Raw genomic sequence first — 24,742 nt, forward strand, 5'->3', positions numbered from 1 at the left:
TTTAACAGGTTCACTGTTACTACCAGGAGAGAGAGAACAGATTATGACAGACTAGTAAATAATAAGAGAAAGTCGCTGTGACATTACTGGAGCAGGTCAGAGACAAATTTGTTCATATCAATTTAATAAAAAAATATGTTCTTTTTATAACAAAAATAAACCATCTTGCTCATTTATACCAAGGGAAATGACTTTTCTCTGAGAAAAAAAAAAAACACAAACAAAATAAAAAACAAACAAGAAAGCGGATTAGATTATCTCCCTTGCATCTGACACCTAGGATTAACCAGACAAATAATAAATCAGTGATTTCACATATTTACCAATACAAACCAAAAATGCATGTTAAAATATATTCATGAAACTGATATTTTTTAAATGTTTACTTACAACCCCATTTAAAATGTGCTTATTATACACTTTTTAATGTGTTTATTTATGCATACTTTCAAAATGTGTTTATTTAGAGAAACATTTTTAGGGAAATAATATTAGAAATAAAATATTTTTTATAAATATAATAAATAAAAATATCCATAAACTGATTTAAATAAATATTTATATTAAATGTTTTTTTTTACTAAAACATTTTTACGGAAATAATTAATATTGAAAGTAAAATATTTTTGAGAAATATCACAAAATAAAATAAATTAATGAATATGAAATTGAACATAACATAATTAAAAAATATATATAATTTCTCACATATAGTAAATAAAATAAACATAATTAAAAGAAAATATGCATTTGTCCAAATACAATTAAACAACGTAATAAATACAAATCGTAATAGATTCAATAAATGAACATAATTTGGCAGAAGACTACAACTAATATAACACTATTTACATTCACAAACTTTCAAAACAGAACTGGTTTATATCGGTAAATACTAGTGTTGGGATGATTAATTGAAATTGGGAATCTGAAAAATCGGAACTTTTGGAAGTATCGGAAAAATTTAATATTAAAAACGATTCCTCAAATTATCTTTTTTATTTGCCTTTGTTTAAAATAAAATCTTCCATTGCTAGTACTAATGATAAAAAATAAATAGCTTTCAATTTTTTTTTACATAGGCATCATCATTTATCAAGGCCCAGAGACCACTCGAGAAAAGGGTTAAGAGGGTACAGCAGTCAATTGGACAATATAATAATCGTTAGTAATGGAAATTCAGTAAATTTGTTAACTTAAGTGGAATGGCTCATCAAGAACTTGTTCACGTTGGACTTGAAGACAAACAGATTGTAGTCAGCTGGAAAGCAGGAAAACAGAAGACAGTTCCACAGGCGTGCACTTCTAAGAAAGAAGCTTTGTTCATGGAATCTAGGTTTAGGTTTAGGCACAGATAAAGAGTGGGGGGAATAATTGATAGTGTTTACAGCTAGACGAGTGTTTCTTGTAAAAGTTTGGCGAGGGGGGGACCTTAGATTGAAGCTCAATCGAGCAATTTCCATGAAAATAACGATAAAGCTGAGACAAACTCGCAACATCTCTTCTGTGAGATAGAGGTTGCAGGGAAGAGAAAAGGACATCCCCTACGAGGCTACGAAGTCTATTTTGAACTCTATCAAGGCAAGACAAGTCCTTTCTACCAGTAAAACTAAAATCTGTAGGTCACTTTCTCTAACAAGTGTATTTTTGTGTTTGAGGAAATATCTACGGTGCTGGCAAAAAGAAAGTCTGCACTTGTAATTTTTTCAAAAACTGCAAATTTAAGCTAAAGTTAATGTATTGTTTAAACAACTATACCTCATTTGATTCGCCTTTTATTCCTCTATAATATTACCTGTTCATATTTGACTTTTAATTGAAATATTCTAGTGTTCACATCAATTTAAAAAAATAACTTCAAATTGAGGAGGCAAAAAGAAAGTATGCAACAACAAATTCACTTAAAACCAGCTTAAATTATCACCCCTAAATCAGTTTTAAATATCCACCAACAGACAACAAAGCATCGAAAGACTGTGCAAAAGCACGAAAATACCGGCAGTGTTTGTGATGCCCCTAAATCTGGTCGTACTTCTAACAGGGAAGACAATGCTATCAAGATCAACAGCCTAAGAAACAGATTTGAAATGGCTCTGCAAATCCAACAACAGTGCAATCTTGTTAAAAAGTGCTCTCTTTCTACTGCCAAGAACAGATTAAAGGAATTTAATTTGCGAGGATATGTTGCAAGACGCAAACCAATGATTTCTGTAAAGAACAGAAAGCACAATCTGAACGTTGTCAGATGCAATGAAGATCATGACTCTTCATATTGGTCAAAAGTGCTTTTTAGCGACGAAAGTAAGTTCAATAGGCTAGGCAGTAATGGTAGGTAGTACGTCCGTCGGAGGAAAGACAAAGAATTTAATCTTAGGTGCTCAGTTTCAATGTTGACTGAGCATTTTCTACCCTACTAATGCTCCCATTCACACAGCTGGCAATGTCAAGAGGTTCCTGGAAGAACATTATATTCCGTGTTTGGATTGGCTGCACAATCTCCAGACCTCAATCCTATCGAAAACGTATGACATTACATCAAGCAACTGCTACGCAATGATAAAATTTCAAATTTGGAAGAACTTTGGACAAAAATGAAAGAAAAGTGGGATGCCCTTTCCCCGGAGTATTGCTACAGTCTAATTCAAGGAATTCCCAAAAGATTGCAGGTTGTCAAATTGCAGAAGGGCTATGCTACTAAATATTAACTAGTTCATTGTGTTCCTGTTGTATTTGTGTTGCATTAATGTCCTAAAGTTACATTTAAATAACAATTTTCCATTGTATGGACTTTCTTTGTGCTTCCTTAATTTAAAGTTATTTTTTAAATTGACGTGAACACTAGAATATTTCAATTAAAAGTCAAATATGAACAGGTAAAATTAAAGAAGAATAAAAGGCAAATCAAATGAGGTATAGTTTGTTTCAACAGTTACATTAAATTTAGCTTAACTTAAATTTGCAGTTTTTGAAAAAATTACAAGTGCATACTTTCTTTTTGCCGCCTGTGTATATATTTTATATGTGTGTTTATGACAATCAGTAAAAATAACAATATTATAGTTAAATATTTAAAGATTTATAAAGTATCAGAATTGGTAATTGTATCGAAATTGTGAATTTAGTACAGAATCGGAAAAATATTGGAATCATCTCATCACTAGTAAATACAGAAAAGAACCAATTAAAACGTTGGCTTCATCGTATTACAATTATAACAAAAATTAAACAACAAGGAATATAAATACTTACGACTCCTGGATTCATACACCATAAATGTAATGTAAACTCTGTAGTCGGAAATGCAATCTGAGATTGTTTGGATCTCCTTTTTTTCCCCATTTCAAAATTCTGTGAAGTGTTTGTATTCTTAATAATTGCCATTCTAAAAATAAAATAAAACAGTTTTTTTTAGATGAGGACAGATCATTTGTATTGTCTGAATTTTTTGGACTACTGTTCTCATCCTGGACATTATTTTTACAAAATCGATCGATTACATTTACTTTTATTTTTTTTCTCATATTTGATAAACATCTGTTTGAATTAGTCATTTTGTTTTTTTGTTTTTTACAATAGCTAAATAAAAACCAATTTTTTTAATCATAATGAATTTTAAAAAAAATAAAAAGTGAAAAAGCCAGGTGGCCAGTTTTGTTCCTTGCCCAACAGCTAAATCAAGAAATAATTACAAATGTGCCAAGCTTTGCCATTTTGTCAAATATGCTTAAATATGATATTCTAATTTGTCCAGATGTTGTATATATTATTATAGAGTCGTGATTTCAAAAGTAAAAAAAAAAAAAATTATTTGGGTACCATCAGCTAGAATCGAAACCAAAAGCAAAACTGTAACATTCAAAGCTGGTGACATTACCACTATACCGACGTGACATGTATATGAACTGATTAAAAAAAACAATAAGGTAAATGTATAAAATGAATAGCGATTTTTTCCATTTTGGCCTCTTTTTGACCCCTTAAAAACTATTTTAACTGGTTAAAAACCCATTAAAAAAAAATGGTCCATAAAAAATCCAATCATTTGAGGCCCCTGCTTTGTGACTTTTAGTTTCAGATGAGATAGAGTTTGAAAATATGGAGACAGACAGACATAGTGAGTTTTATAAATTAGATTTAAAAAAAAAAAAATGAAATAGAAATACAAATAATCAATCCTCAGCTCCAAATTTCAGAAACAAGATATGTGGCCATGTTTTTCATCTACGGATTTGAACGGCTATTAACAAACATATCTAAAATCAAATTGAATTCTCTCCAATTTCCTAATTTACTCTGATCTTCTATTTCTGGGACATTCCAGTTTCTTAAAAACAATTTTTACTATGAATTCTCTATGTATTTTATTTTTGAGAAAGAGAGAGAAAGAGAGAGGGGGGGGGGTTATATTGAAAAATTATTAATAAAATAATTACTTACCCTACCACTAACTCCATACATATGGAACAGAGCGGTGTGCTCCTATGATAACCTAGTGCGTATCAGAACATGTGAGAAAATCAGCAGCAGCCGTGGGATAGCTGGCTGGCGAAAGTATTAGCAGCAACTGTCTTAGCACGTATGCAAATCAAGCAAATGTGCACACGCTGACGTCACAGGAAGAAGGAGAGAAAAAGAAAAAAGGACAGGACTTGGTCGAGCTGAGAAGCAAAGCGGCATGCGCCGGGGAAGTTGGACGTGTGAAGTTGAGGGCGAGAAAGCGCTGGCCAGGGCGCGTAAAATGGTGAGGAGAGAGACCTTTAAAAAGCACATGTGTACGAAAAGATTTTGGAAAGATAATGAAATGTGTTTTTTGTTGAAAGAATCACAAATTCATTTGCACTTTATAAAAATGCAGAGTCGGATTTTTATTTCCTTCCTCATTTTTTTTGTTCCTTTGCGACGGTGCCAAACAATGTGTGGGTCCAAGAGGTTTGAAATGTAACAACACAGTTAAAAAGTAACGGCCACATTACATATATACCTATCACGTTACATATATACATAACTAACTTTATATAGATAGAGATATAAGATTTTTCAAAGTTTTACAACAGAGGAGGCAATCAGAAAATGTACAAAATTTTTGCGAAAGTTTTCAGAAAAATAAACAAATACATTAATGCAGTAACACAGCAGCACAACAGTAAGCATTAATTACCAGAACATATATAACTTTATATAGATAAATAGATAGGAGATTTTCGAAGTTAGATCTAAATAGCATTTAAGCTGACAAATCAAACTTTGCTTCAACCAACTTTTATTTATTAACATTGTAGTATGTTTTTTGTTTTTTTTAATTTTCTTTTACATGGAGGTCACCACTTATCAAGGCCCGGAAGCCACTCGGGGATAAGAATCATTGCGTGTACACTAATCAATGGGATAGTATTGTAGTAATAGTTAGTATTGGGGGTTTTGATAGAGTGTCTTAAGGGGTGGTTTGTCAGGAGTTTGTTTATGTTGGACTTGAAGACGTCCAAGTTGTAGTCAGGTGGGAAACAGGCAAGCGGCAGAGAGAAAGAAGCTTTGTTCATGAAATCTACGTTTTGATTTAGGCACAGATAAAGAGTGGGGAAAATTACTGACAGTGGTTTCAGCTAGACGGGTGTTTTTCATGAAAGATTGGCAAGGGAGAACCAGAGATTGGAGCTCGGACGAGCACTTGCCATACAAATAATGATAAAACAAAGACAGGCTAGCAACGTCTCTTCTGTGAGAGAGAGGTTGCAGGGAAGAGAAAAGGGCATCCCCCACTAAGCCACAAAGTTTATTTTGTACTCTGTCAAGGCAGGATAGGCTATTTTTAGCAGCTCCAGCCAAGATGTGGCAGTAGTACTCCATCCTTGGACGTACTTGGCTTTTATACAGATAGAGAATTGTATCGGTAGTGAGATATCTTCTGGAGCGGTAGAGGATCCTACCATGTTATTGTTAATATAACGTACTTAGTTTCAATTTATTTTAAAATTACTTTGCCCAGCTCTGACAAACTGCTAATATGAAACATTTGGTTCCTGTCCAGAATTCACCCAATATTAAAAAAACAAAAATAAAAAAAAGCCCATATGATGAATGTACTCATTGGGAACGAAACTATCCTATTCTAAAAATTGCATAAATTGATCAAGTAGTTTTATTTTTAAATAAAAAGAAATCCAATTTTTTGAGTAGAAAGGAGTGACTGTCTCATCCACCATTTTGAAAAAAAAAACAATTCAAGAAACAAAAGGAGGTAACTGAATAATTATAATCATACATGTTGTAATGCCTATGAATTCGCATTAATCTCATTTAAATGATATTATTTATAAAAAATAAAACTACTTGATCAATTTACGTGATTTTTAGAATATGATATTTCAACTTAGTCATGGATACATACATTATACAGAGTTTTCTTTATTTTTTGATTTTGATATGGGGGAATTCTGAACAAGAACCAAATATTTTAAAAATATTTTTAAATAACCATATGAAAGAAAAAAAAACAAAAAAAAACAAGGGAGATAACTCATTTTAAATTGAAAAATATATTAGGAGTTGTCTACCTTAAGTTTAAAAATGCAGTTAGCTTTCGATTATTTAGAAAGTTTAGAAATAAAAACTCACCTAAAATCCTCAACATTCTTCATATTCCGTGAATAAAAAAATCCCAAAATAATGAAAAGTTGTTCCAACAAACTCATGCTAGCACTTTTCAGATTAGGAATAGTGTCATTTCTTTTCTCTGTCCTCGTTTCCATCTCGGCACACAACTTTTTAAAATGTTCCTGAAACAAACAAATTTGCAAACATTAATAACAATTAATTGTCTGCACTTTTGCATTTTAGTTTTCTTCTGGTTTTCATTTTTGAAAAGCTCAATTTTTTTTCAAGAGTTCCAGTTGGGAGGGACGATGTTTTCTAACTATTCTGTACTTTCGGTGCATTAGGCATCATACCATGACTGCTTTGCTTCAACCCACTGAAATTATTTGTATGAAATCTTTTAAACAGAAATTTATAACACTTTCTCTTTCCCTGAGCTAAACAGAGATTTCTTTTTTGCAAAGGAGGTTTTACCTCAAAATATTTTTTTATACAATACTATATCATCTTTGATTTGATATAATATACTGAAATAGCACAGTAACTATTTGTAAAAAATCTCTTAAACAGAAATTTATAACATTTTCTCTTTTGACTTATAACCAAACAGTGCTTTGTGAGCTGAAGATTTCTTTTTTGAAAAGTCTTACCTCATAAGATATATTTCTTTGTCTGTCTGTCCGTTCCACTTTTTCTTGTAAACTACTGTTCCTATCTAGCTGAAATTTAGCTACGGATTAATAGGGATTAGTATTTAATGCAAAAATGAGCACAAGTTTAACCATATTGAACCATCAATTTAGCATAAAACACTTATTCTAAGTCAATAGCCTATAACTTTTGCCCATTTTTAACGAGCTAAATAGTCTAGTGAAACCATATAATCTTTGATTCGATACAATAGGCTGCTAAATATTTAATCACTAAATCTTGTCATTTTATCTATCTTTGTGCCGTATGATTTTCTATTGAACCTGCATTGTAACTGCTTTCAAACATCAATGCACAATGTTTCAAGCAAACTATACAAAGTGCCTTAAATAAGTTTCCAGACTTTTTTGTACAGGCATTTAAAACTGTCATAGACTCTTTTGAGGATTCAGTACATTTTGCTATACATCTTATGAGATGAATGATGACCCATTTTTATGATTTCAGGTTCAAATGAACAGCTACAGCAGGAATTGGAATACACTATACTAAAGCCTGATTGTCATAACTGGTGAATTTCAAAAATGCAATCTGGACATGAGGACACTGCAGAAGAACGGTATGCAATAAAATTCCGTTTTAAACTTGGAAAAAATGCCACAGAAATGTATGGAATGCTTCAGATTGCTTTTGGACCATCTTGGACGAATTGAGCATCAGTTTTTGAGTGGCATAAGAGATTCAAGGAAGGCAGGGAGTCTGTAAGGGATGATAAGCAGTGTGGAAAGAGTAAAGAACTCAGAAAACCATAGGTGATTGGTTAAATAAAGAATTTCATGGATAAGGACCGTTGTGTGTCTATAGAAATAAGTAAACAGTTTGATGTCAGTGTGGGAACTGTACACACAATTATTTGCAAGTAACTAAAGATGCGTTCAGCCTGGGAAGAAATTTGATGGAAATTTACGTCAATATGTAAGCATGCACACAGCCAATCAGAAGAGAGGGGAATGTGTTGTGGTGACCCCTGATTGGCCGGTTGGGATCAGGGAAGCTTCACTCCCCACCCATCTACCTAATTATATAATATGATACCACACCTATTGAACTGTGGACTCTGAAGTGATTTCATTTCAACTGCCTATAATTTAATTTGTACAGTGATATCATATCAGAACTTTGTAGTTATATAGTTTCTGTCAATGTTATTTTTATAAAAAAGAAAACTAACGACTGGAATTTTTACTTATTGTTTCTGCAAGGAAGTTTGCATTGCTACCAGACTGGATGACCAACTTCAGTTATTTTTTCAGGAACCATCTATCAGGAGAGGAGTACCTACCTTGACGTCAGAGAGAGAGAGAGAGAGAGAGAGAGCTGTGGCCTGCGGATTAACAACAATAAACATGTGGTATGGGGCGCACCTGTCTCCTTGGATTGGTGGACTTTTCTTATTGAAACAGAACAACCAGAAACACTCGTCAACCCTATCTCCGTGAAGATGATCAGGCCAAACTATCATGCTATGAAAGTTGTTCTAGATGACCAAAATAACTTTTTTTTTCTTTTTTTTTTTTTTTTTACATAGGCATCACCACATTATCAAGGCCAAGAGGCCACTCAAGGATAAGGGTTAAAGAGTGTACAGTAGAAATTGGACATTATAGTAATCATTAGTAATGAAAATTTGGTAAAGTTGATAACTTATATGGAACGGCTCATCAAGAACTTATTTACGTTAGACTTGAAGACAACCATATTGTAGTCAGCCGGAAAGCAGGAAAACGGAAGACAATTCCACAGGCGTGCAGTTCTAAGAAAAAAGCTTTGTTCATGGAATCTACGTTTAGGTTTAGGCACAGATAAAGAGTGGGGGGAATTATTGATAGTGTTTACAGCTAGATGACTGTTGAACTTTTTGGGATGTTCCATGATCGGAAAAGCCCAACACAAACTCATACAGCAAGCTAACCTCGGGTAATAGCACCAAACCTGATACAACCTTTTTCAGGTTATCCCTGTGACTTTTGGTTATTCCTTAAGCTCAAGGAAAACGTTACAGGATATCATTATGAGACAATCAGGAGATGAAAGAGGTTGTGACATGTGTCATTGACAAACTCACACAAGAGGACTTCAATGGGGCCTTCCAGAAGTTGTTGGAATAGTACAATTGCACTGCAGCCGGAGGAGATCACTTAGAAGGGACTAGAGTTTCATGTGTGTATTATCATTAAAAGGTCCCATACAAAAAGAAATCTGGAAACTTATTGAAAGCACCTCGTAACACTCTTTTAACAAAAAATTCATAATTCTTTTAAAATACTAAAAAGATGATAAAAAGAATGAACAGCTGTACTTACGAGTATAACAGGATAACCCGTCGAACCGATTCCAACTTGGTCCAATTGAGCAACAATATCAAACCCTGACCAGATTTTAGAAGAATGGTTAAAGTCGTTTTGCTCAAGACAATTTGAATAAGTGTCGATTAAAAAAATAAACCGTTGAGCCTGAAAGAAAATGTTAAGACTCTAATAAGATATAAAGGAAGTTTGGAAAATCATTGTCATAATTTTGGGATTACATTCTATATGTGTAAGCGAGCCTCATGAGAAGCAATCTCATGATAACGCATATCATAGATGAAAAGTTCTTGGAAACAAACTCTGTTCATGGAAATTCTGTCCAATGAGAACAATAGTCCAAATAATTAAAACACTGAAAATTATCAATCATTATCTCAAAAATTCCAACACAGGAAAAAGCGAGTTTGAAAAGCTATTTAAACTTTTTGCAAATTACTTAGGATCCATCCAGTCATGGCTGACAGAACAAGAGCATGCTACCACCGTGAAGTAAATAAAGTGCTCCGTTCAAAATTCTGTTCCGTGTTAAACAAAATACACCTGAAGAAGGTCAGAGGTTACATCGACTGAACTGTTGTGAAAATAACAATCAAAATGAGAACAGTATCTCCAAAAATTCAAATAATACTAGAGTGATAGAGACTGTCTAAAAACCTGTTGCATGAAGATGTGACACAAGGTCAGAAAGGTGGTTAGAGATAAGCCAACGCCCGTAAAAGAGGAGCACTCTGGCCTTTCAAAAATTGCTTGGGGTGCCCTATCAGCATTCCTCAGTCAGTAAGCAATAAACTTACTCCACCAGAAAGATAGGAGACAAAGGCATGGGAAGGTGGAACTTCTAGGACTAACCAGAACCAGACCTCAGCTTGACAGATGCAAGGTCATCTTACACTCAAAAATTGTAAAGACTGTCAAACTGTGTCAACGACGTATCCTCGACTGATGTGAATGCGACAGATAATATGTATATCTTGCTAAAACTTGAAAAATACTCAACAAGCTTCTACAAAGTTATTATTTTTTTAAATTGGTATAACCCTGGAAAAATAATGTCTAAAATTTAGAAAAAAAAAAAATGTATTCTTTGGTAGCCAAATGGGCATTTATATCAATGTTATGTTATAAAGCAAAGGGAAGTAACCCTGATTTTTTTTTTTTCACAGAGTTATTTCCTTTATGCAGACTTGAGATGTGTGCATGTGTCCAGAGAGAGGATTTGGCTGGGTGAATAGAGAGAGAAAGGTTATGCTATGCTTTTCCCCCTGGACAATTCCAGGTATTCCGGTTTGTCAAAATATATAGGAAAAAAAACATTAATTGACATAAATTTAGTATAATATGAAAATATAAAGAGTCTTGTTTTAATTATTATCATATACTTAAAAAAAAAAGAAATACTTACCAAATTCAATAGGACATTGTATTCAGTCAGGTTTCTTTTGAAAGATACTGAATAAAAAGAAATGAAAACAAAAAATAGTCACTTAGCATTCTCAGGTGATTGTTTTTGGATCTATCTAATGATGGATCTATCTATCTATAGATAGATATACATACATAGATGGATGGATAAATGAAAAATAGATGATGAAAATAAAATTGAAAAATTAAAATATTTATTGATCTACCAAATTCAAACAAAGAATTACAATAATGAAAAATCCTTAATCCATGCATGTTCAAAGATACGGGGTGGGGGTGGGGGGGGGATAAGTAATGCCCCTGACCCACTTCCAGTTGTCTGATGTAGCTGAAATTTTGCATGTGCAATGATTTATATCTCTAAAGGTTATGTGGCAAATTACAGCTCTGAACTAATTGTGGTTTCTGTTTTACAGGTGTTTGAACTGAGTCAGGTGTGAAATGGAACCTGTTGAATGTTGAGCAGTGATCCGGTTTTTGTATTTGAAAGGACGCACACTACAGGAGACATTTGATGAAATGAAAGAAACTTATGGTGATAATACCCCATCATATGACCTTGTAAAACGCTGGCATCGTGAATTCAAACATGGCCGGATGTCTGTGGAAACAGCTCCCAGACCTGGTCGCCCCCCCCCCCTCTTCTGCCATTGATGAGGCATCTGTCCGTCAAGTTGAGGCTGCCATTTTGGAAGATCGGCGCATTATTATTTGCCAAATAGCCCAAGATATCAAGATTAGTACAGGGTCTGTGGAAACTGTTATTCATGACCATTTGAATATGCATAAGGTGTCTGCCAGATGGATTCCCAGGTTGCTCACACCATTCCAGAAGCAAGAACGCGTCCAATGCTTGAGGATGAATTTGGAGATGTGCCAAGAAGATGAGTAAAAGTTTTTCAAAAGACTGATTATATAGGATGAAACCTGGGTCCATCACTATGATCCAAAGACCAAAGCCCCGTCAATGCAGTGGAAGCACTTGAACTCACCACCTCCAAAGAAGGCAAGGGTGCAGTCCTCCGCTGGCAAGGTCAGGCTTACAGTCTTCTGGGACCAGGACGGAGTAGTGATGACAGATTTCCTGGCAAAGGGTACCATAATTACAGGAGCCTATTATGCTTCACTTTTGAGGAAATTAAGGGAAGCTATCAAAATCAAGGGGCAGGGCAAGATCAGCAAAGGTACCCTCCTCCTGTAGGACAACGCTCCGGTCCACAACTCGCTTGTTGCCAGATCAGAAGCACGGGCATGTGGTTATGAAACCCCTCCCTCATCCTCCCTACTCTCTTGACCTTGCACCCTCTTTCACCTCTTTCCAGTCATGCAGTTGTTTTTGAAAGGAAAGCGTTTCCTAAATGATGCAGCCTTGATTTCTGAAGTCACGTTGTGGTTGGAGGACCAACCTGAGGTGTTCTACAAAATGGTCTCCAGAGCTCCATAAAACGATAGGAGAAATGCATAACTCTGGGTGGTTCCTATGTAGAGAAAGACTAATAACTGTGCTAAGTTTTGTTACTCTATTGCTATGGGAAGTGGGTCAGGGGCATTATTTATTGCACATCCCTCCTATGCTCTTTTCATCAGATAAGCATTAGTTAAAAAAAAAAAAAAAAATGCATCACCACTTCGCATAAATTTGAAAATATATAAAAAAAAAAAAAAAAAAAAAAAAAAAAAAAAAAAAGACAAAAACTTTTTTCTGCAAAAACTAAAAGTCTATTTCAACAGAATAACAAATTCAAGTAAATCAATTCTCGAACCGGTCACCTGTAAAGCTAAAAGAAGAACCTGGAATGTGAACGTAAGCAATCCAATTGTGAGCCGCAGTCGATTTGAAAAACAAATCAGATGATTAACGAAGTTGTATTCAATAATATTCACAATGAATAGCAAGTTACGAATCGTGAAGCTTTTGATCATCTCGATAAATTTTAAAGATAATCGTTATATTCATCTTTGCAATTCTATTTCATATCATATACTAACAGCCTACCCGGGGTCACCAGGCCATAAAATACGCTTAAATATGATATTTTAATTCATGCAGATTTCATATATATTATTATAAACCTAATAATCTATTGATTATTATATTATACCCAATATATAGTAGAGATATCAAAAGTTTACAAAGAGATTTTTTTTTTTCATGGGGGGTCACCACTTATCAAGGCCCAGAAGCCACTCGAGGATAAGGGGTAAATAGCTTGGTATCATCAACTAAAATCGAAACCAAAACACGTAGCTCTCCAGCATTATTTCTTACCATCTGAACTCAGTCCGCATGCATATTAAAACTTAAAAAATTCACATAGTTAAATGTATAAATGCATATCTGCTAAACTGCTAGAATTTGGAATTCCCTCCTTGTTTCCTGCTTTCCTGACTGTACTAACCTGCAGAAATTTAAATATAATGTGAACAGACATCTTGCTGCTCAACTTCCTAGATAAATGCCTTTGTAGACCTGGTCCCAAATAGTAGTCTACTATGTCCAAGTGACAATATGCCTTGTCTGGCCTTGAAGAAGAAAAAAAAAAAAGAAGGAATTCTACATAGTCATGGTAATCTGCAAACACGGTTCAGTTTGAAATTCCAAGTTTGACATAAAGATTCTTGCGTTTGACATAAAGATTCTTGCGTTTGACATAAAGATTCTTGCGTTTGACATAAAGATTCTTGCGTTTGACATAAAGATTCTTGCGTTTGACAAGATAGATCTGAAAGAAGTCGGAAGTTGCATCGGCTAAAACGTTGTGAGAATAATATTCAAGATAATAATAATAATAATAATAATAGTAGTCCAAACGATATGAATTCTAGGAATCATTCTTGACAATTATTTCATAACAGTGGTGGTTCACCACTAACAATCCGAACGTAGCAACAGTACAGTACAGTACAGCATGAGTACAAGAGAATATGAACACATCAAAAAAAAAAAAAAATAAGTTAAGAATCTGAATATTAATAATAATAAAAAAAAATGTTAAGAATCTGAATAATAATTAAAAAAAATAAAAATTTACTTACATAATTTTATTATTTCATCTCGTAAATTCACAAATGCAGTTTTTGTAATTGAAAAACTCGTCGACTCTCTGCACGAAGACTCAATGTTGTGGGCCTCATCTACAATCACTATGTTCTTAGAAAGTTCAATTCCAACCTGGTGAAGTAAAACGAGCAAAATCAAGGCTCAACGTCAGTGGTTAATGGCAAAAAAAAAAATCTGAAATTGAGACAAATTTTACAAGATTCACTACTTGGCCCATATTGTAGCCGATAAAGTCCTGTGTCTTATATAACCTAAAAAAGTTTGGTTAATTTTGACAATTTTAAAGAATTTCAATTTATGTTATAAGACAAAGGTTTGCAATGTCACAATTGACTCCTAAACTAATGAACCAATCATTACAAAGTATGAAAAATATATTTTCAAGGCAACTAACACAGTTTTTGTTTTAGACACTTTACTGTTTATGATATACTAGCGAGGGGTACCCGGCGTTGCCTGGGTGTTTGTAGGTGTGTGAAAAAAACCCGAAATGTGAAAAAAAAAACAGGTGCCCGTGAAAAACAAACAAAGCCTTGACGACGCGCAGTTGGAAAATAGTAAAGTTTAAAAAAAAAACAGGTGCGCGTTTTTGATTGACGTGACGGCGATAGCTATTCAGTAGTTAGCATTTTGTGCGGGACAGTTTTTAATGAGGTCAATAAATCGGTTTGTTTGTTTTTAAAAACCCACTCCCTGTTTATTAGGGGGAGCGTCTCGTCTCGTCTCGAAATGAAAGCTACCGTCTGATATGACGAAATCGACATTGACCAAACGTTGATTAGTTCTCTAGAGACCACTGGCTTTCGGCCAGTGATTAGAGTCGAGTTTCACTTTTTTTATACCGAAAACCGAATATAACGCGTGCTGATGCGGGAAATGTCGAATAATTAACGTTTGAAAGTCAATAAAATTAAATAGAGAGGCGAGCTCCATGGTTAACTGTGAGATATTACAATTTATAGATGATATAAAAAGTTTTAAGAAGTTGTGAACCAAGCGAGCGCTTCTCTGAAAGAAGCCTTTTGTGGACATCGAGGAAAAGCGTACATACATACGTACATACATTTTCGCTTTTATATATATAGATGCCCCCCCCCGACTCATCTCAGTCTGTTTTTATATATATATATATATACAGGCCCCTACCGATGCCTCCTCCTAGAAATAAAATTGAGTAAAGATAGAAGTCAAATTTTGGTGCTTTTCCAGAATTTCCCCTACATAAAAAATCAAAAATAAAGAGAAATCTGTCTGATATACTTTCCTGTGACGGAAAGAAAATATCATATTCTAAAAATCACGTATACTGATCAAGTAGTTTTATTATTAAACTAGCAGTTCAGCCTGGCTTTGCTCAGGCCCTATGTACTGTTCATAACTTGCCCTACGTGTGAATACACTTTATGTAAGATTTCAAATGTTTAGACCAAAATTTGTCCGAGTAATTTCATAGAGACTGCAGAGGTCAATTTTTTTAACTTTGACCCCTTAATATTTATTTTTGGGGGCTCAAATCAAATTAAAAAGTTTGATCCATGTCCAAATAACCTATATTTAAAATTTCAAGCGTTTAGACCAAACATTGGCGGAGGAGTTTGGTAGAGTTTTCAAAGATCAAATTGTTGCACTTTGGCCCCTTGACAGCCAAATTTATGGCCGAAAACCGATTAAAAAGATTTTCCCAAATCTCAATACTCCTTATGTCAAATCTCGAGCCTCTACACAGAAAATTGACAGAGTTATTTGGTAGGAAAATGTACACACACACACACACACACAGACATTTTCATTTTTATAGATAAGAAAATCAGGTGCACGTATGGAAACTATACCCCGCCCCCCCATATTTTTTTTTATTTTGGTGTTTGTTTTCAATTTTTTCAGTGGATTATTATTGAATGAACACTAGTCTACTAGATTATAAAAAAGAACTTTTTTTTTAAAGTCAATATCTAAATATTTGTAGGGGTGCTCAGTTTCTAATATAATATTCTAGTAAATCGATCACCCACTTAAGAACCAATCAACGTTTTTAGGCCAAATTTTGCGACTTCAGCCTTTTTTAAAAGCAGTTTGGCCTTCAAAAATTCTTTTTGACCTTTTTTTAGAATTTGGCATCAAATTTGCTCACGTTTACATGGGAAAGGTTAGAATTTAAGTTAAACCCAGAGATTGGATTTATTCAAAAAAACTTTTTAAGGATACAGGTTTACAATATGCTCAATCCAAAAGATTATAATTGCACGAACAAGTTGTGTTTATGTGTGCATGCCATTCAGAAATATTCAACAGCAAAAATTGATAAACTTTGCGAGAGATGCTGTAAATGTAAAAAAAGACTTTAAAACATTGATTTTTAGGGGTATTCACTTTTGTATTCTATATTGTTTTCACTGGTCACCATGTTTGTTTACGCGCATGCACAAAAACAAAACATGGCGGCCAGTGAAAACAATATGGAATACAGGCCCAAAATACCCCTAAAAATCAAATTTTTTATGTTGGTTGGTTGGTTTTACGGCATATCAATCTTAGTGGTCGTTTAATGCCAAAGTCTTTCTTTTTTTTTTTTTTTTTAACAATTTTGGTTATATAACTATAGACATTATAAATTATAAGTTTTTTTTTTTTAACAATTTTGGTTATATAACTATAGACATTATAAATTATAAGTTTTTTTTTTAACAATTTTGGTTATATAACTATAGACATTATAAATTATAAGTTTTTTTGTTTTTTTTTTTAACAATTTTGGTTATATAACTATAGACATTATAAATTATAAGTTTTTTTTTTTTTTTAACAATTTTGGTTATATAACTATAGACATTATAAATTATAAGTTTTTTTTTTTTTTTTTAAACTTTGAAAAAGACTACTGTAAAAACAGCAAACGGACTTCTACTAATTCTATACTCCAATAACATGGAAAAGAAAGAAAGAAAGACAGACATACTGATGATGAAGTGTAGCTTTGAAATATATTTATAAATTTCAAACAAAATAAATATCTGTTTATTTTCTAATAATGCGTTTTTTTTAGGTTCAAACGTATCTAATACATATTTATTTTATTCAAACTCAACCAGGGCTTCTATCAAGGAACACAAATCCTAATGTAAACAAATTGTATTTTTTTTTCCAACTAATTTTTTTATCAAACAAAACTGAAAAAAACTAAGAAAAACAATTTTTTTGTTTGCTTTCCATATTTTTTAAACAAAGGTTAAAAAAAACAAAAAACACTTTCTTTATGTGCTTTTCACGTATTTAAAAAAATTTTTTTTTATTTTTTAACTAATGTAAAGTGAACTTTTTTTTTTGTTTTTTTTTTTCCTTGTAAGGTGGGGCTGGGCAACCAATTTTTTTTTGGTACTTGTACAGTTTAATCAAGACATTAAAAAATGAAAATATCGAAAAACGTTTAAATTGTACATCTCCGTTATGGAATGAAGTTCTCTGAAAAAAAAATTCATTTAATTTCATCAAGTAGGTTTTGTTTTACAGCGAAAAAACAATTTATGATGCTGAGCAAAAGGTTCGATTTTTAGGAAGAAGAGCTAGTATTAAAGATGGGGAGGGAGTGTCGGCGCTTTAACTGGAGTTATCTCCCCGTGACGTTTCTAAACTCTAAACAAAAATTAAGGAAAAATCCAAGATGCCTACCTTCAACGCGCTCTCATAAAAACGTGTTTTTCGGCTGTAAAAAAAAAAAGAAAAACTACTCGATCAAATGAAGTGAAATTTTTTTTCAAAGATCTTCAGTTCAAAACGGATACGTACAATATAACCTTTTTTCGATATTTTCATTTGTCTTGATTAAACTGTACAAGTACCTTTTTTTTTATATTAAATTAAGACAGCCGGGACATTTGCTTAGGATTAGACAGACTTTTCTATGGTCGCATCAGACGATGTCAAAGTGGGATGAGAAAAGACAGCGGATTTGGAAGAAACTTCGCCAACCCAACTGGGTAGCTTTTCGAAATATGGTTTAAGATGGAGACCAAATTTCTGTCTCCATATAAACTCGAAAAAATAACTGTCAAGAAGCTCCCGGCTGATCCCGTTGTTTTTTTTTTTTTTCAATGTTTCCCCAAAGATCTTCGGCTCTTTTGCCGCACATTGATTACTGTCAAACCCAAGCGCATGATGTCATGTTCCGAGCAAAGCCAAGCAGATGGTTAGTTACGTCTGGTTCAAATTCTGCACAAGTACCAAAAATATCTTCAATAAATCCCTAAGATTAAAAAAAGGAGACCATTTACAAAAGGAAGAAATATTATACGAGATACTTACAATGTGTCGAATGATGGGATCAATGAAATAGTTGTATGGACAGAAGACGATATCGGAGCGTGTGATGAGTGATCGGGTGACAAAATAAGGACAAGCAGAAATCTAAAATAAAAAAAAAAGAACAGAGAATTTTATTAGCAAATATTATCGCGCTAACGAGATGGCTGCATGTGATTCTAATACACACAGAATTGGGTTGGGAGATTGCAAAAAAAAAAAAAAAAAAAAAATGCATTATATTTTAAAATTAAAATAAGATTTTTTTAAATTCTCACAACGTATACAAGAGTAGTTCCAAAAGTAAAGCCTCCTTTTTCCATTTTTCTTTTTTAACTCAAAAAAGCTGAAGAGCCACACAAACGGGAGTGGTACCATTAAAATGAGCGACCTTTTGTGCTCCAGAATTTATTTTTCTACCATTCTCAATACACTTTTGCCAGGGATTCAATGACGTATATCTGCTTCTGACACATGTCAACGACAGGGGTTGCCTCTTAGAGTCTCACACTGTCAATATCTGCAATAGAGAGATGAAACTTTCAGGTCATGAATGCATACGTTCAGTCATCATAACGATGCTATTTGTAATCCCCTCTGACCCATTCAGCTGAAATAAAAGATAGGAGGCATTACTTTTGGAATGCCCCATATATATATATATATATATATATATATATATATATTAGTATTAGTAAGTTATGAAAAGAAGCCTGACAAATTCTCACGAAAATGAAACATGGAATATTCTGTGTAGCTTAATTGCCATATATTTTCATAACTTACTACCTAGCTCTACCTATGTATTGAGCACTGTTGAAGTAAATACTGAAAAATTTACACATAAAATTATATCTTCATATACTAATTTATGTGATTAAATGAAGGAATCATATATATATATATATATATATATATATATATATATAATGAGAGAGAGTTCATGTCTGCATTTTTTTTATTTTGATCCTTTCACGTTTTCTTGTTTTCCGACATCAACAGCACCATTGTTAAACATCTTACGAAGCAACACCCAATTTCAAAAACTTTTAGCAGACAACAAATCTATTCTTGAATATACAAATAAACAAACACTTCATTTACTTGAAGCATTGCTAAGTAAAGCTAAAAAAACCCCAAATATTAACAAATTAAATTCCATAAACATTCTTAAATGCTTTTAAATAGAATCTATTTATATAGTTAATAACATGTGAGATATATATTTATATATATGGAATTACAGAGCATATAACAAATAAATGAATTAAGTCTATATTCAAAATTTCAAGATGTTGACCATCTTATAATTTATTCCTTTAAGAATTGTGTATGTCAATGTACTTAAAGGAATAAATTGTAAGATGGTGAACATCTTGAAATTTGGAATATAGACTTTTGTCATTTATTTGTTTAATATATATATATATATATATATATATAATATAAAGCTGAATGTCTGTGTGTGTGTGTGTGTGTGTGTGTGTGGTTACGAATAGGCTCCTATATGGTTGACTAATTTAAAAAATTGATTACATATAACGATAGATGTATCGAGACACAGGAATGGGTAGGATTGATCTGGCAGAACGGTGGTTCATTAAAATTGTGGGGTCTGCATTCGCGCCTGGCCTCCATAGAATGGAAATAGTCAAAACTTTAATAAAGACTTTTCATATCTATCTGCGTAAGTATACTTTGATAATTATGTTTCAGTTTGAAAAAATATGGTATAATAAAATTATGGGGTGTTCGTTTGCGCCTGACCTCCATAGAATGAAAATATGTCACAAGTTTAACAAGGTTTTTTAATATAGATCCACAGAATATTGTGATAAGTGTTTCAATGTGAACAGGTATGGTATAATAAATTATGGGGTTTATCTATTTTATGTTTACTTTCATCATATTTTGCTTTGGTTTTGATACCCCAAATTCGAAGCTATCTCTTTACAACCCTTCTTTTTCATAACCTATCATACTTTCATAAATCAGAGTCCATTTTCTATAGGCTGTTTTTGAACCCAGTCAATGACGGGTACTTTTGCTAGTATATATATATATATATATATATATATATATATATATATATATATATATATATTAGAGTTTATATGCTCCAATTTCATTTAAAAGGAATCACTTTTCAAAATAAAATTTATTGTTTGAACTAAATACAATGTTGAAATTAGAATCCTTAACCCATGGATTTTAAATGTAAGTAAATTTCCTCAGCGTATAAATTCTAGTAAAATACTAATATTTGTTTGAAATTATTTTGCTAAATAGCACATACATTGAAAATATTAAAGATGAAATGCCTTTAAAGGACATAGAGAAATGGAATGATTGTTGAAAACAAAAAAAAAGGATATGATAATTGGTATCCAAATACAGAACTAATCCTTGAAAAAGATATGTTATATATGGATTTAATGAATTAATTTTCGAAAAATAATTTGCAAAGAATTGCTGTCGATTTGCTTTGGATGCATTACCGGAAACTTTTGGTGTTTATCTATACCATACCAATGTTCTAACGATATGGAACTTAATTATATCATCATACCTTTTTCTTTCTATCATGTAGTATAGACAAACAAAATTATGTAGAAATCAGTTACAATTTTTCAGAAAGTTTTATAAAAATCGAAGGCATCAATTTTTTTTTTTATAAGTACAAAAGTGTCAATTGTAGCCATTTTAACCCGAAATGCACCTCTAGGGGGGGGGGGGAGTTTTCCCGGAAAATCCATTCTGTTACTATTTTTACTCATATCATGTTAATGTTTGTGCAAAATTCCAAAAAATTCCAAAGGGTAGTTATTGAGAAAAGTGCGGACAGCCGAACGAACGAACGGACAAGGGTGAATTTACAGGTCCACCCTCGTTTTGTCAGGGGGTCCAAAAAAACATATTTTATCAAAAAAAAAAAATTTATATATATATATATATATATATATATATATATATATATATATATATATTCGGTTATCCATGATTGGATGGGTCACATTATTACTTCATTACTATTATTTGTTCCATTTTGATTCCATAAACTGTGATAAGAATTTGCTAAGAAATTCTTCAAAAATAACTAAAAATAATCTTTTTTTTATTTCTATACTACAGATACTACACTTTGCTGCCAGCCAGTCGTTGAAAGATGCATGAAAAGATTACTTTGAAGAGTATGAATCATACAGGTTTTTTACTGCAAACTTTCACAAGATCTTCAACATCCCAGGCTTCTGTGAGGCCGGCAGTTTTTAGATTTGTCTGCGTACTGAACGTCTTTGAATTGTGGTTGAAACGGCAAAAATCATTCTGGAAAAGACAATAAATAAATAAATAAATTTAACACTTTTAATAACAAAATGAATGTCTTTGTATATATGTGCATTGTTTAAATGTGTGGGTGTTCATATGTGCTAGTCTTCTTTTTTTTTAGTCACATTCACTCCTAATTGCATATCGCCACTTGGATAAAAGAGACTACTATTTAGGACTATGCCTCAGAAAGATTAACAAGATGTTGGTTTACATTACATTTAAACTTCTGCATATCAGTACAGCTAGGGAAGCAGGAAATGAATTTCAAAGTCTAGCTGTTCGAAGGAAGAAACTATTAGAGTAGAAAGCTCCTTGTGTCCTCTTTCTTCATGAAAAGAAGCTTATCTCTATAGCAACCACCAGTCAAATTTATGATGATGAAAAGCATATATAAGACCAGCACAAAACCTGATTAGCAACAAAATCACACCTCTTCACTGTTGAGGTCTCTAAATGCCAGATTCAATAGTGAAGGGGTGTGATTTTGTTGGTAACTAGGTTTTGTGCTGGTCTTAAATATGCTTTTCATCATCATAACTGTGACTGGTGGTTGCTATAGAAATAGGTTTAATTTTAATTCATTAATGAGTCATCATTTACCAAGACCAAAAGCCTCTCAAGGATAAGAGTTAATAGGATTGTAAGCTGATGTTTTCTTAGCTAATTATTTCCTGGGATATGGATCATTCAAGAGAGGTATTGCATATTTAAATAAGAATAAAATAAGACACTTACTTCAAGTAAATCTTTACATCCTTCTGTTATGGATGCCATTTTTTTTATACGTGGGTGAATACACATATGGTCTCGGCTCGCAAGGACATCCATCCTATTATAAAATAAACATAAGAATAAAAAAAAATAAATAAATAAATAAAATCAAAAAAAAAAAAGAAACAAAAAAAACTATAAACTAATTCAATACATTCAAAAATTATTTTTTACGGTTGTTTTGAAAAAAAAAGTGTGAATTTTATAAGATTTTCAGATAAATATACAAGATTTATTGGTATTTGTGCAGAATTTGAATCAGATGTAACTAACCATCCACTCAGCTTTGTTCGGAACATGACGTCATACGCTCGGGTTTGACTGCAATCTGATGTAAGATGCCAATCAACCAAAGGAGCAGACGATCTTTGGAGAAAATATTGAAAAAAAAAAAAAAAAAAAAAAATCAACGGGACCAGTCGGGAGGTTCTTGAAGAATTTCTTAGCAAATTTTTCGAGTTTATGTGGAAACAGAAATTTGGAAAGGATCCTTTTGTCTCCATCTTAAACCATATATCGTTTGGGTTGGCAAAGTTTCTTCCACATCCGCTGTCTTTTCTAACCCCATTTTGACATCATCTGATGCAACCATAGAAAATTCTACTTAATGCTAAGGGAATATCCCGCTTGTCTTAATTCAATTTAAAAAAAAAACAAAAAAAAAAAACAGTTGGCCAAAAAAACAAAAAAAGTTTATTTAACATTAGTTATAAAAATATAGAAAAATAATACATGGAAAACAAATAAAATTAAAGTTAAAAAAACTATGAAAGTTAAAAAAACTATGAAAAACAAAAAAAATTATTTTCTCATGAATTTTGTTCAACTTTGTTTGACCTAAATAAAAATGGTTGAAAAAAAAAAATAAATAAATAAAAAAATACAACTTGTTTATTTTTTCCACTTAAAAAAATTGTTACAAGAATAAAACAGAAATTGTTACGGTAGGTTGTTGCTTTTTTTTATTTTTTATTTTATACTAGCAGGGCTACCTGACGTTGCTTGGGTGTTTGGAGGCGTTAAAAAAAAAAAAAAAAGTGGTAGTACGTAGGCAGGCTGGAACCCGTACCACAAAGGAGGAATAGGAGGTAAAAAATAAGACTTAATAATTAATTTTTCCCCAGATGACAAAAAAAATAAATAAATAAAGAGAGGTGGGATCAAACTTGAAAATTTAGAGTAATTAGTCTTTCTGGCTAACCATTATGCCATAGCAGATAGCAAAATCAATGTGTTTGTAATTAACTTAAGAATCACACACGCGGCGCGGAAATGAACGTTGCTTTTACGATCTAGGAAATATAAGGAAACTTCTCTTGGAATCTAACTGACGCAAGAAGCCCAATAAAAAAACCTTGATGCAAAAAGCCTTTTGTGGACATACACAAACGCGCGCACCTATTTTGCCTTTTATATATTAGACTAGGGGGGGGGGTACCCGGCGTTGCCCAAGTGTTTGTAGGTGTGTGTGGTTGTTAATGAAAATGTAAGAATAAGCGAAGAAACATAAAAACGAACGTTAAAACTTAAGTGGGGGAGAGGGGTGGGTGGGAATTAAAACATCGAAAAAAAAAACACAAAAAAAAACTAACATAAGGCAAATGAACGATGTTAAATGTAAAAATCGAAAAAACAAAAAAGAAAACAGAAAAACGAATGTTAAAACGAAAAAAAAAACATGTGAAAAATGGCTTAAATAAGCCTGTTTCGATATTAAAATTAAAAAAAAAATCGGTGGGTGTGTGGTCGGTCGGGGTGTTAATGAAAACCTAAGAATAAGCGAAGTAAAAAAAACAAAAAGCAGAAAAACGAACGTTACGTGAAAAATGGCTTAAATAACATTGGTTCAATATTTAAATTTTAAAAATCGAAAAAAAAAGAAAAAAAAAAAGACATCTCACACCACGATTCGAACCCAAAACGTTTACATAATGAACCAACGCGGTAATCGACTGACCTAACGCGACGTACATGAAATTTATTCTGTTTTTCAACTATTTAAACTAAATCAGGTCATGACGTCATCTGACGAATGCGTAGAACCAGTCGTCGTCATGAGAGGACGGTTTTTGTTGACCCCCCCCCCCCTGTAGAAAATTGTTGATTTCGGGGTGAAAAAATTAATGTTTTTGGCCAATTTTTCGATATTTTTCAAGCAAAGGATGGGGCTTCGATATGATACTGAGTTTGTGAATTTTCGTTGTGTCTGCCGAAAGTTTTTAGCAGACATACAAACATACATACATTT

General features: G+C 32.7%; 1 protein-coding gene across 1 annotated transcript in view; it reads right to left on the reverse strand.

Annotated features, from left to right (window-relative positions):
• LOC145255589 (Fanconi anemia group J protein homolog) overlaps positions 1-24,742 on the reverse strand; it is a 100,407-nt gene that overhangs the window by 34,934 nt on the left and 40,731 nt on the right. The window contains exons 9-16 of the mRNA XM_080114067.1: positions 22,459-22,552; positions 21,595-21,717; positions 18,394-18,495; positions 14,070-14,205; positions 11,014-11,060; positions 9,606-9,755; positions 6,613-6,773; positions 3,250-3,382 (exon numbers count right to left, since the gene is read on the reverse strand). Of these exons, the coding sequence (XP_079970193.1) occupies positions 3,250-3,382; positions 6,613-6,773; positions 9,606-9,755; positions 11,014-11,060; positions 14,070-14,205; positions 18,394-18,495; positions 21,595-21,717; positions 22,459-22,552 (946 nt within the window). The remainder of the gene's footprint in view (positions 1-3,249; positions 3,383-6,612; positions 6,774-9,605; positions 9,756-11,013; positions 11,061-14,069; positions 14,206-18,393; positions 18,496-21,594; positions 21,718-22,458; positions 22,553-24,742) is intronic.

Source organism: Euprymna scolopes, chromosome 31 (assembly GCF_053919585.1).
Source record: "Euprymna scolopes isolate OS-2025 chromosome 31, ASM5391958v1, whole genome shotgun sequence".
NCBI lineage: Eukaryota > Metazoa > Mollusca > Cephalopoda > Sepiida > Sepiolidae > Euprymna > Euprymna scolopes.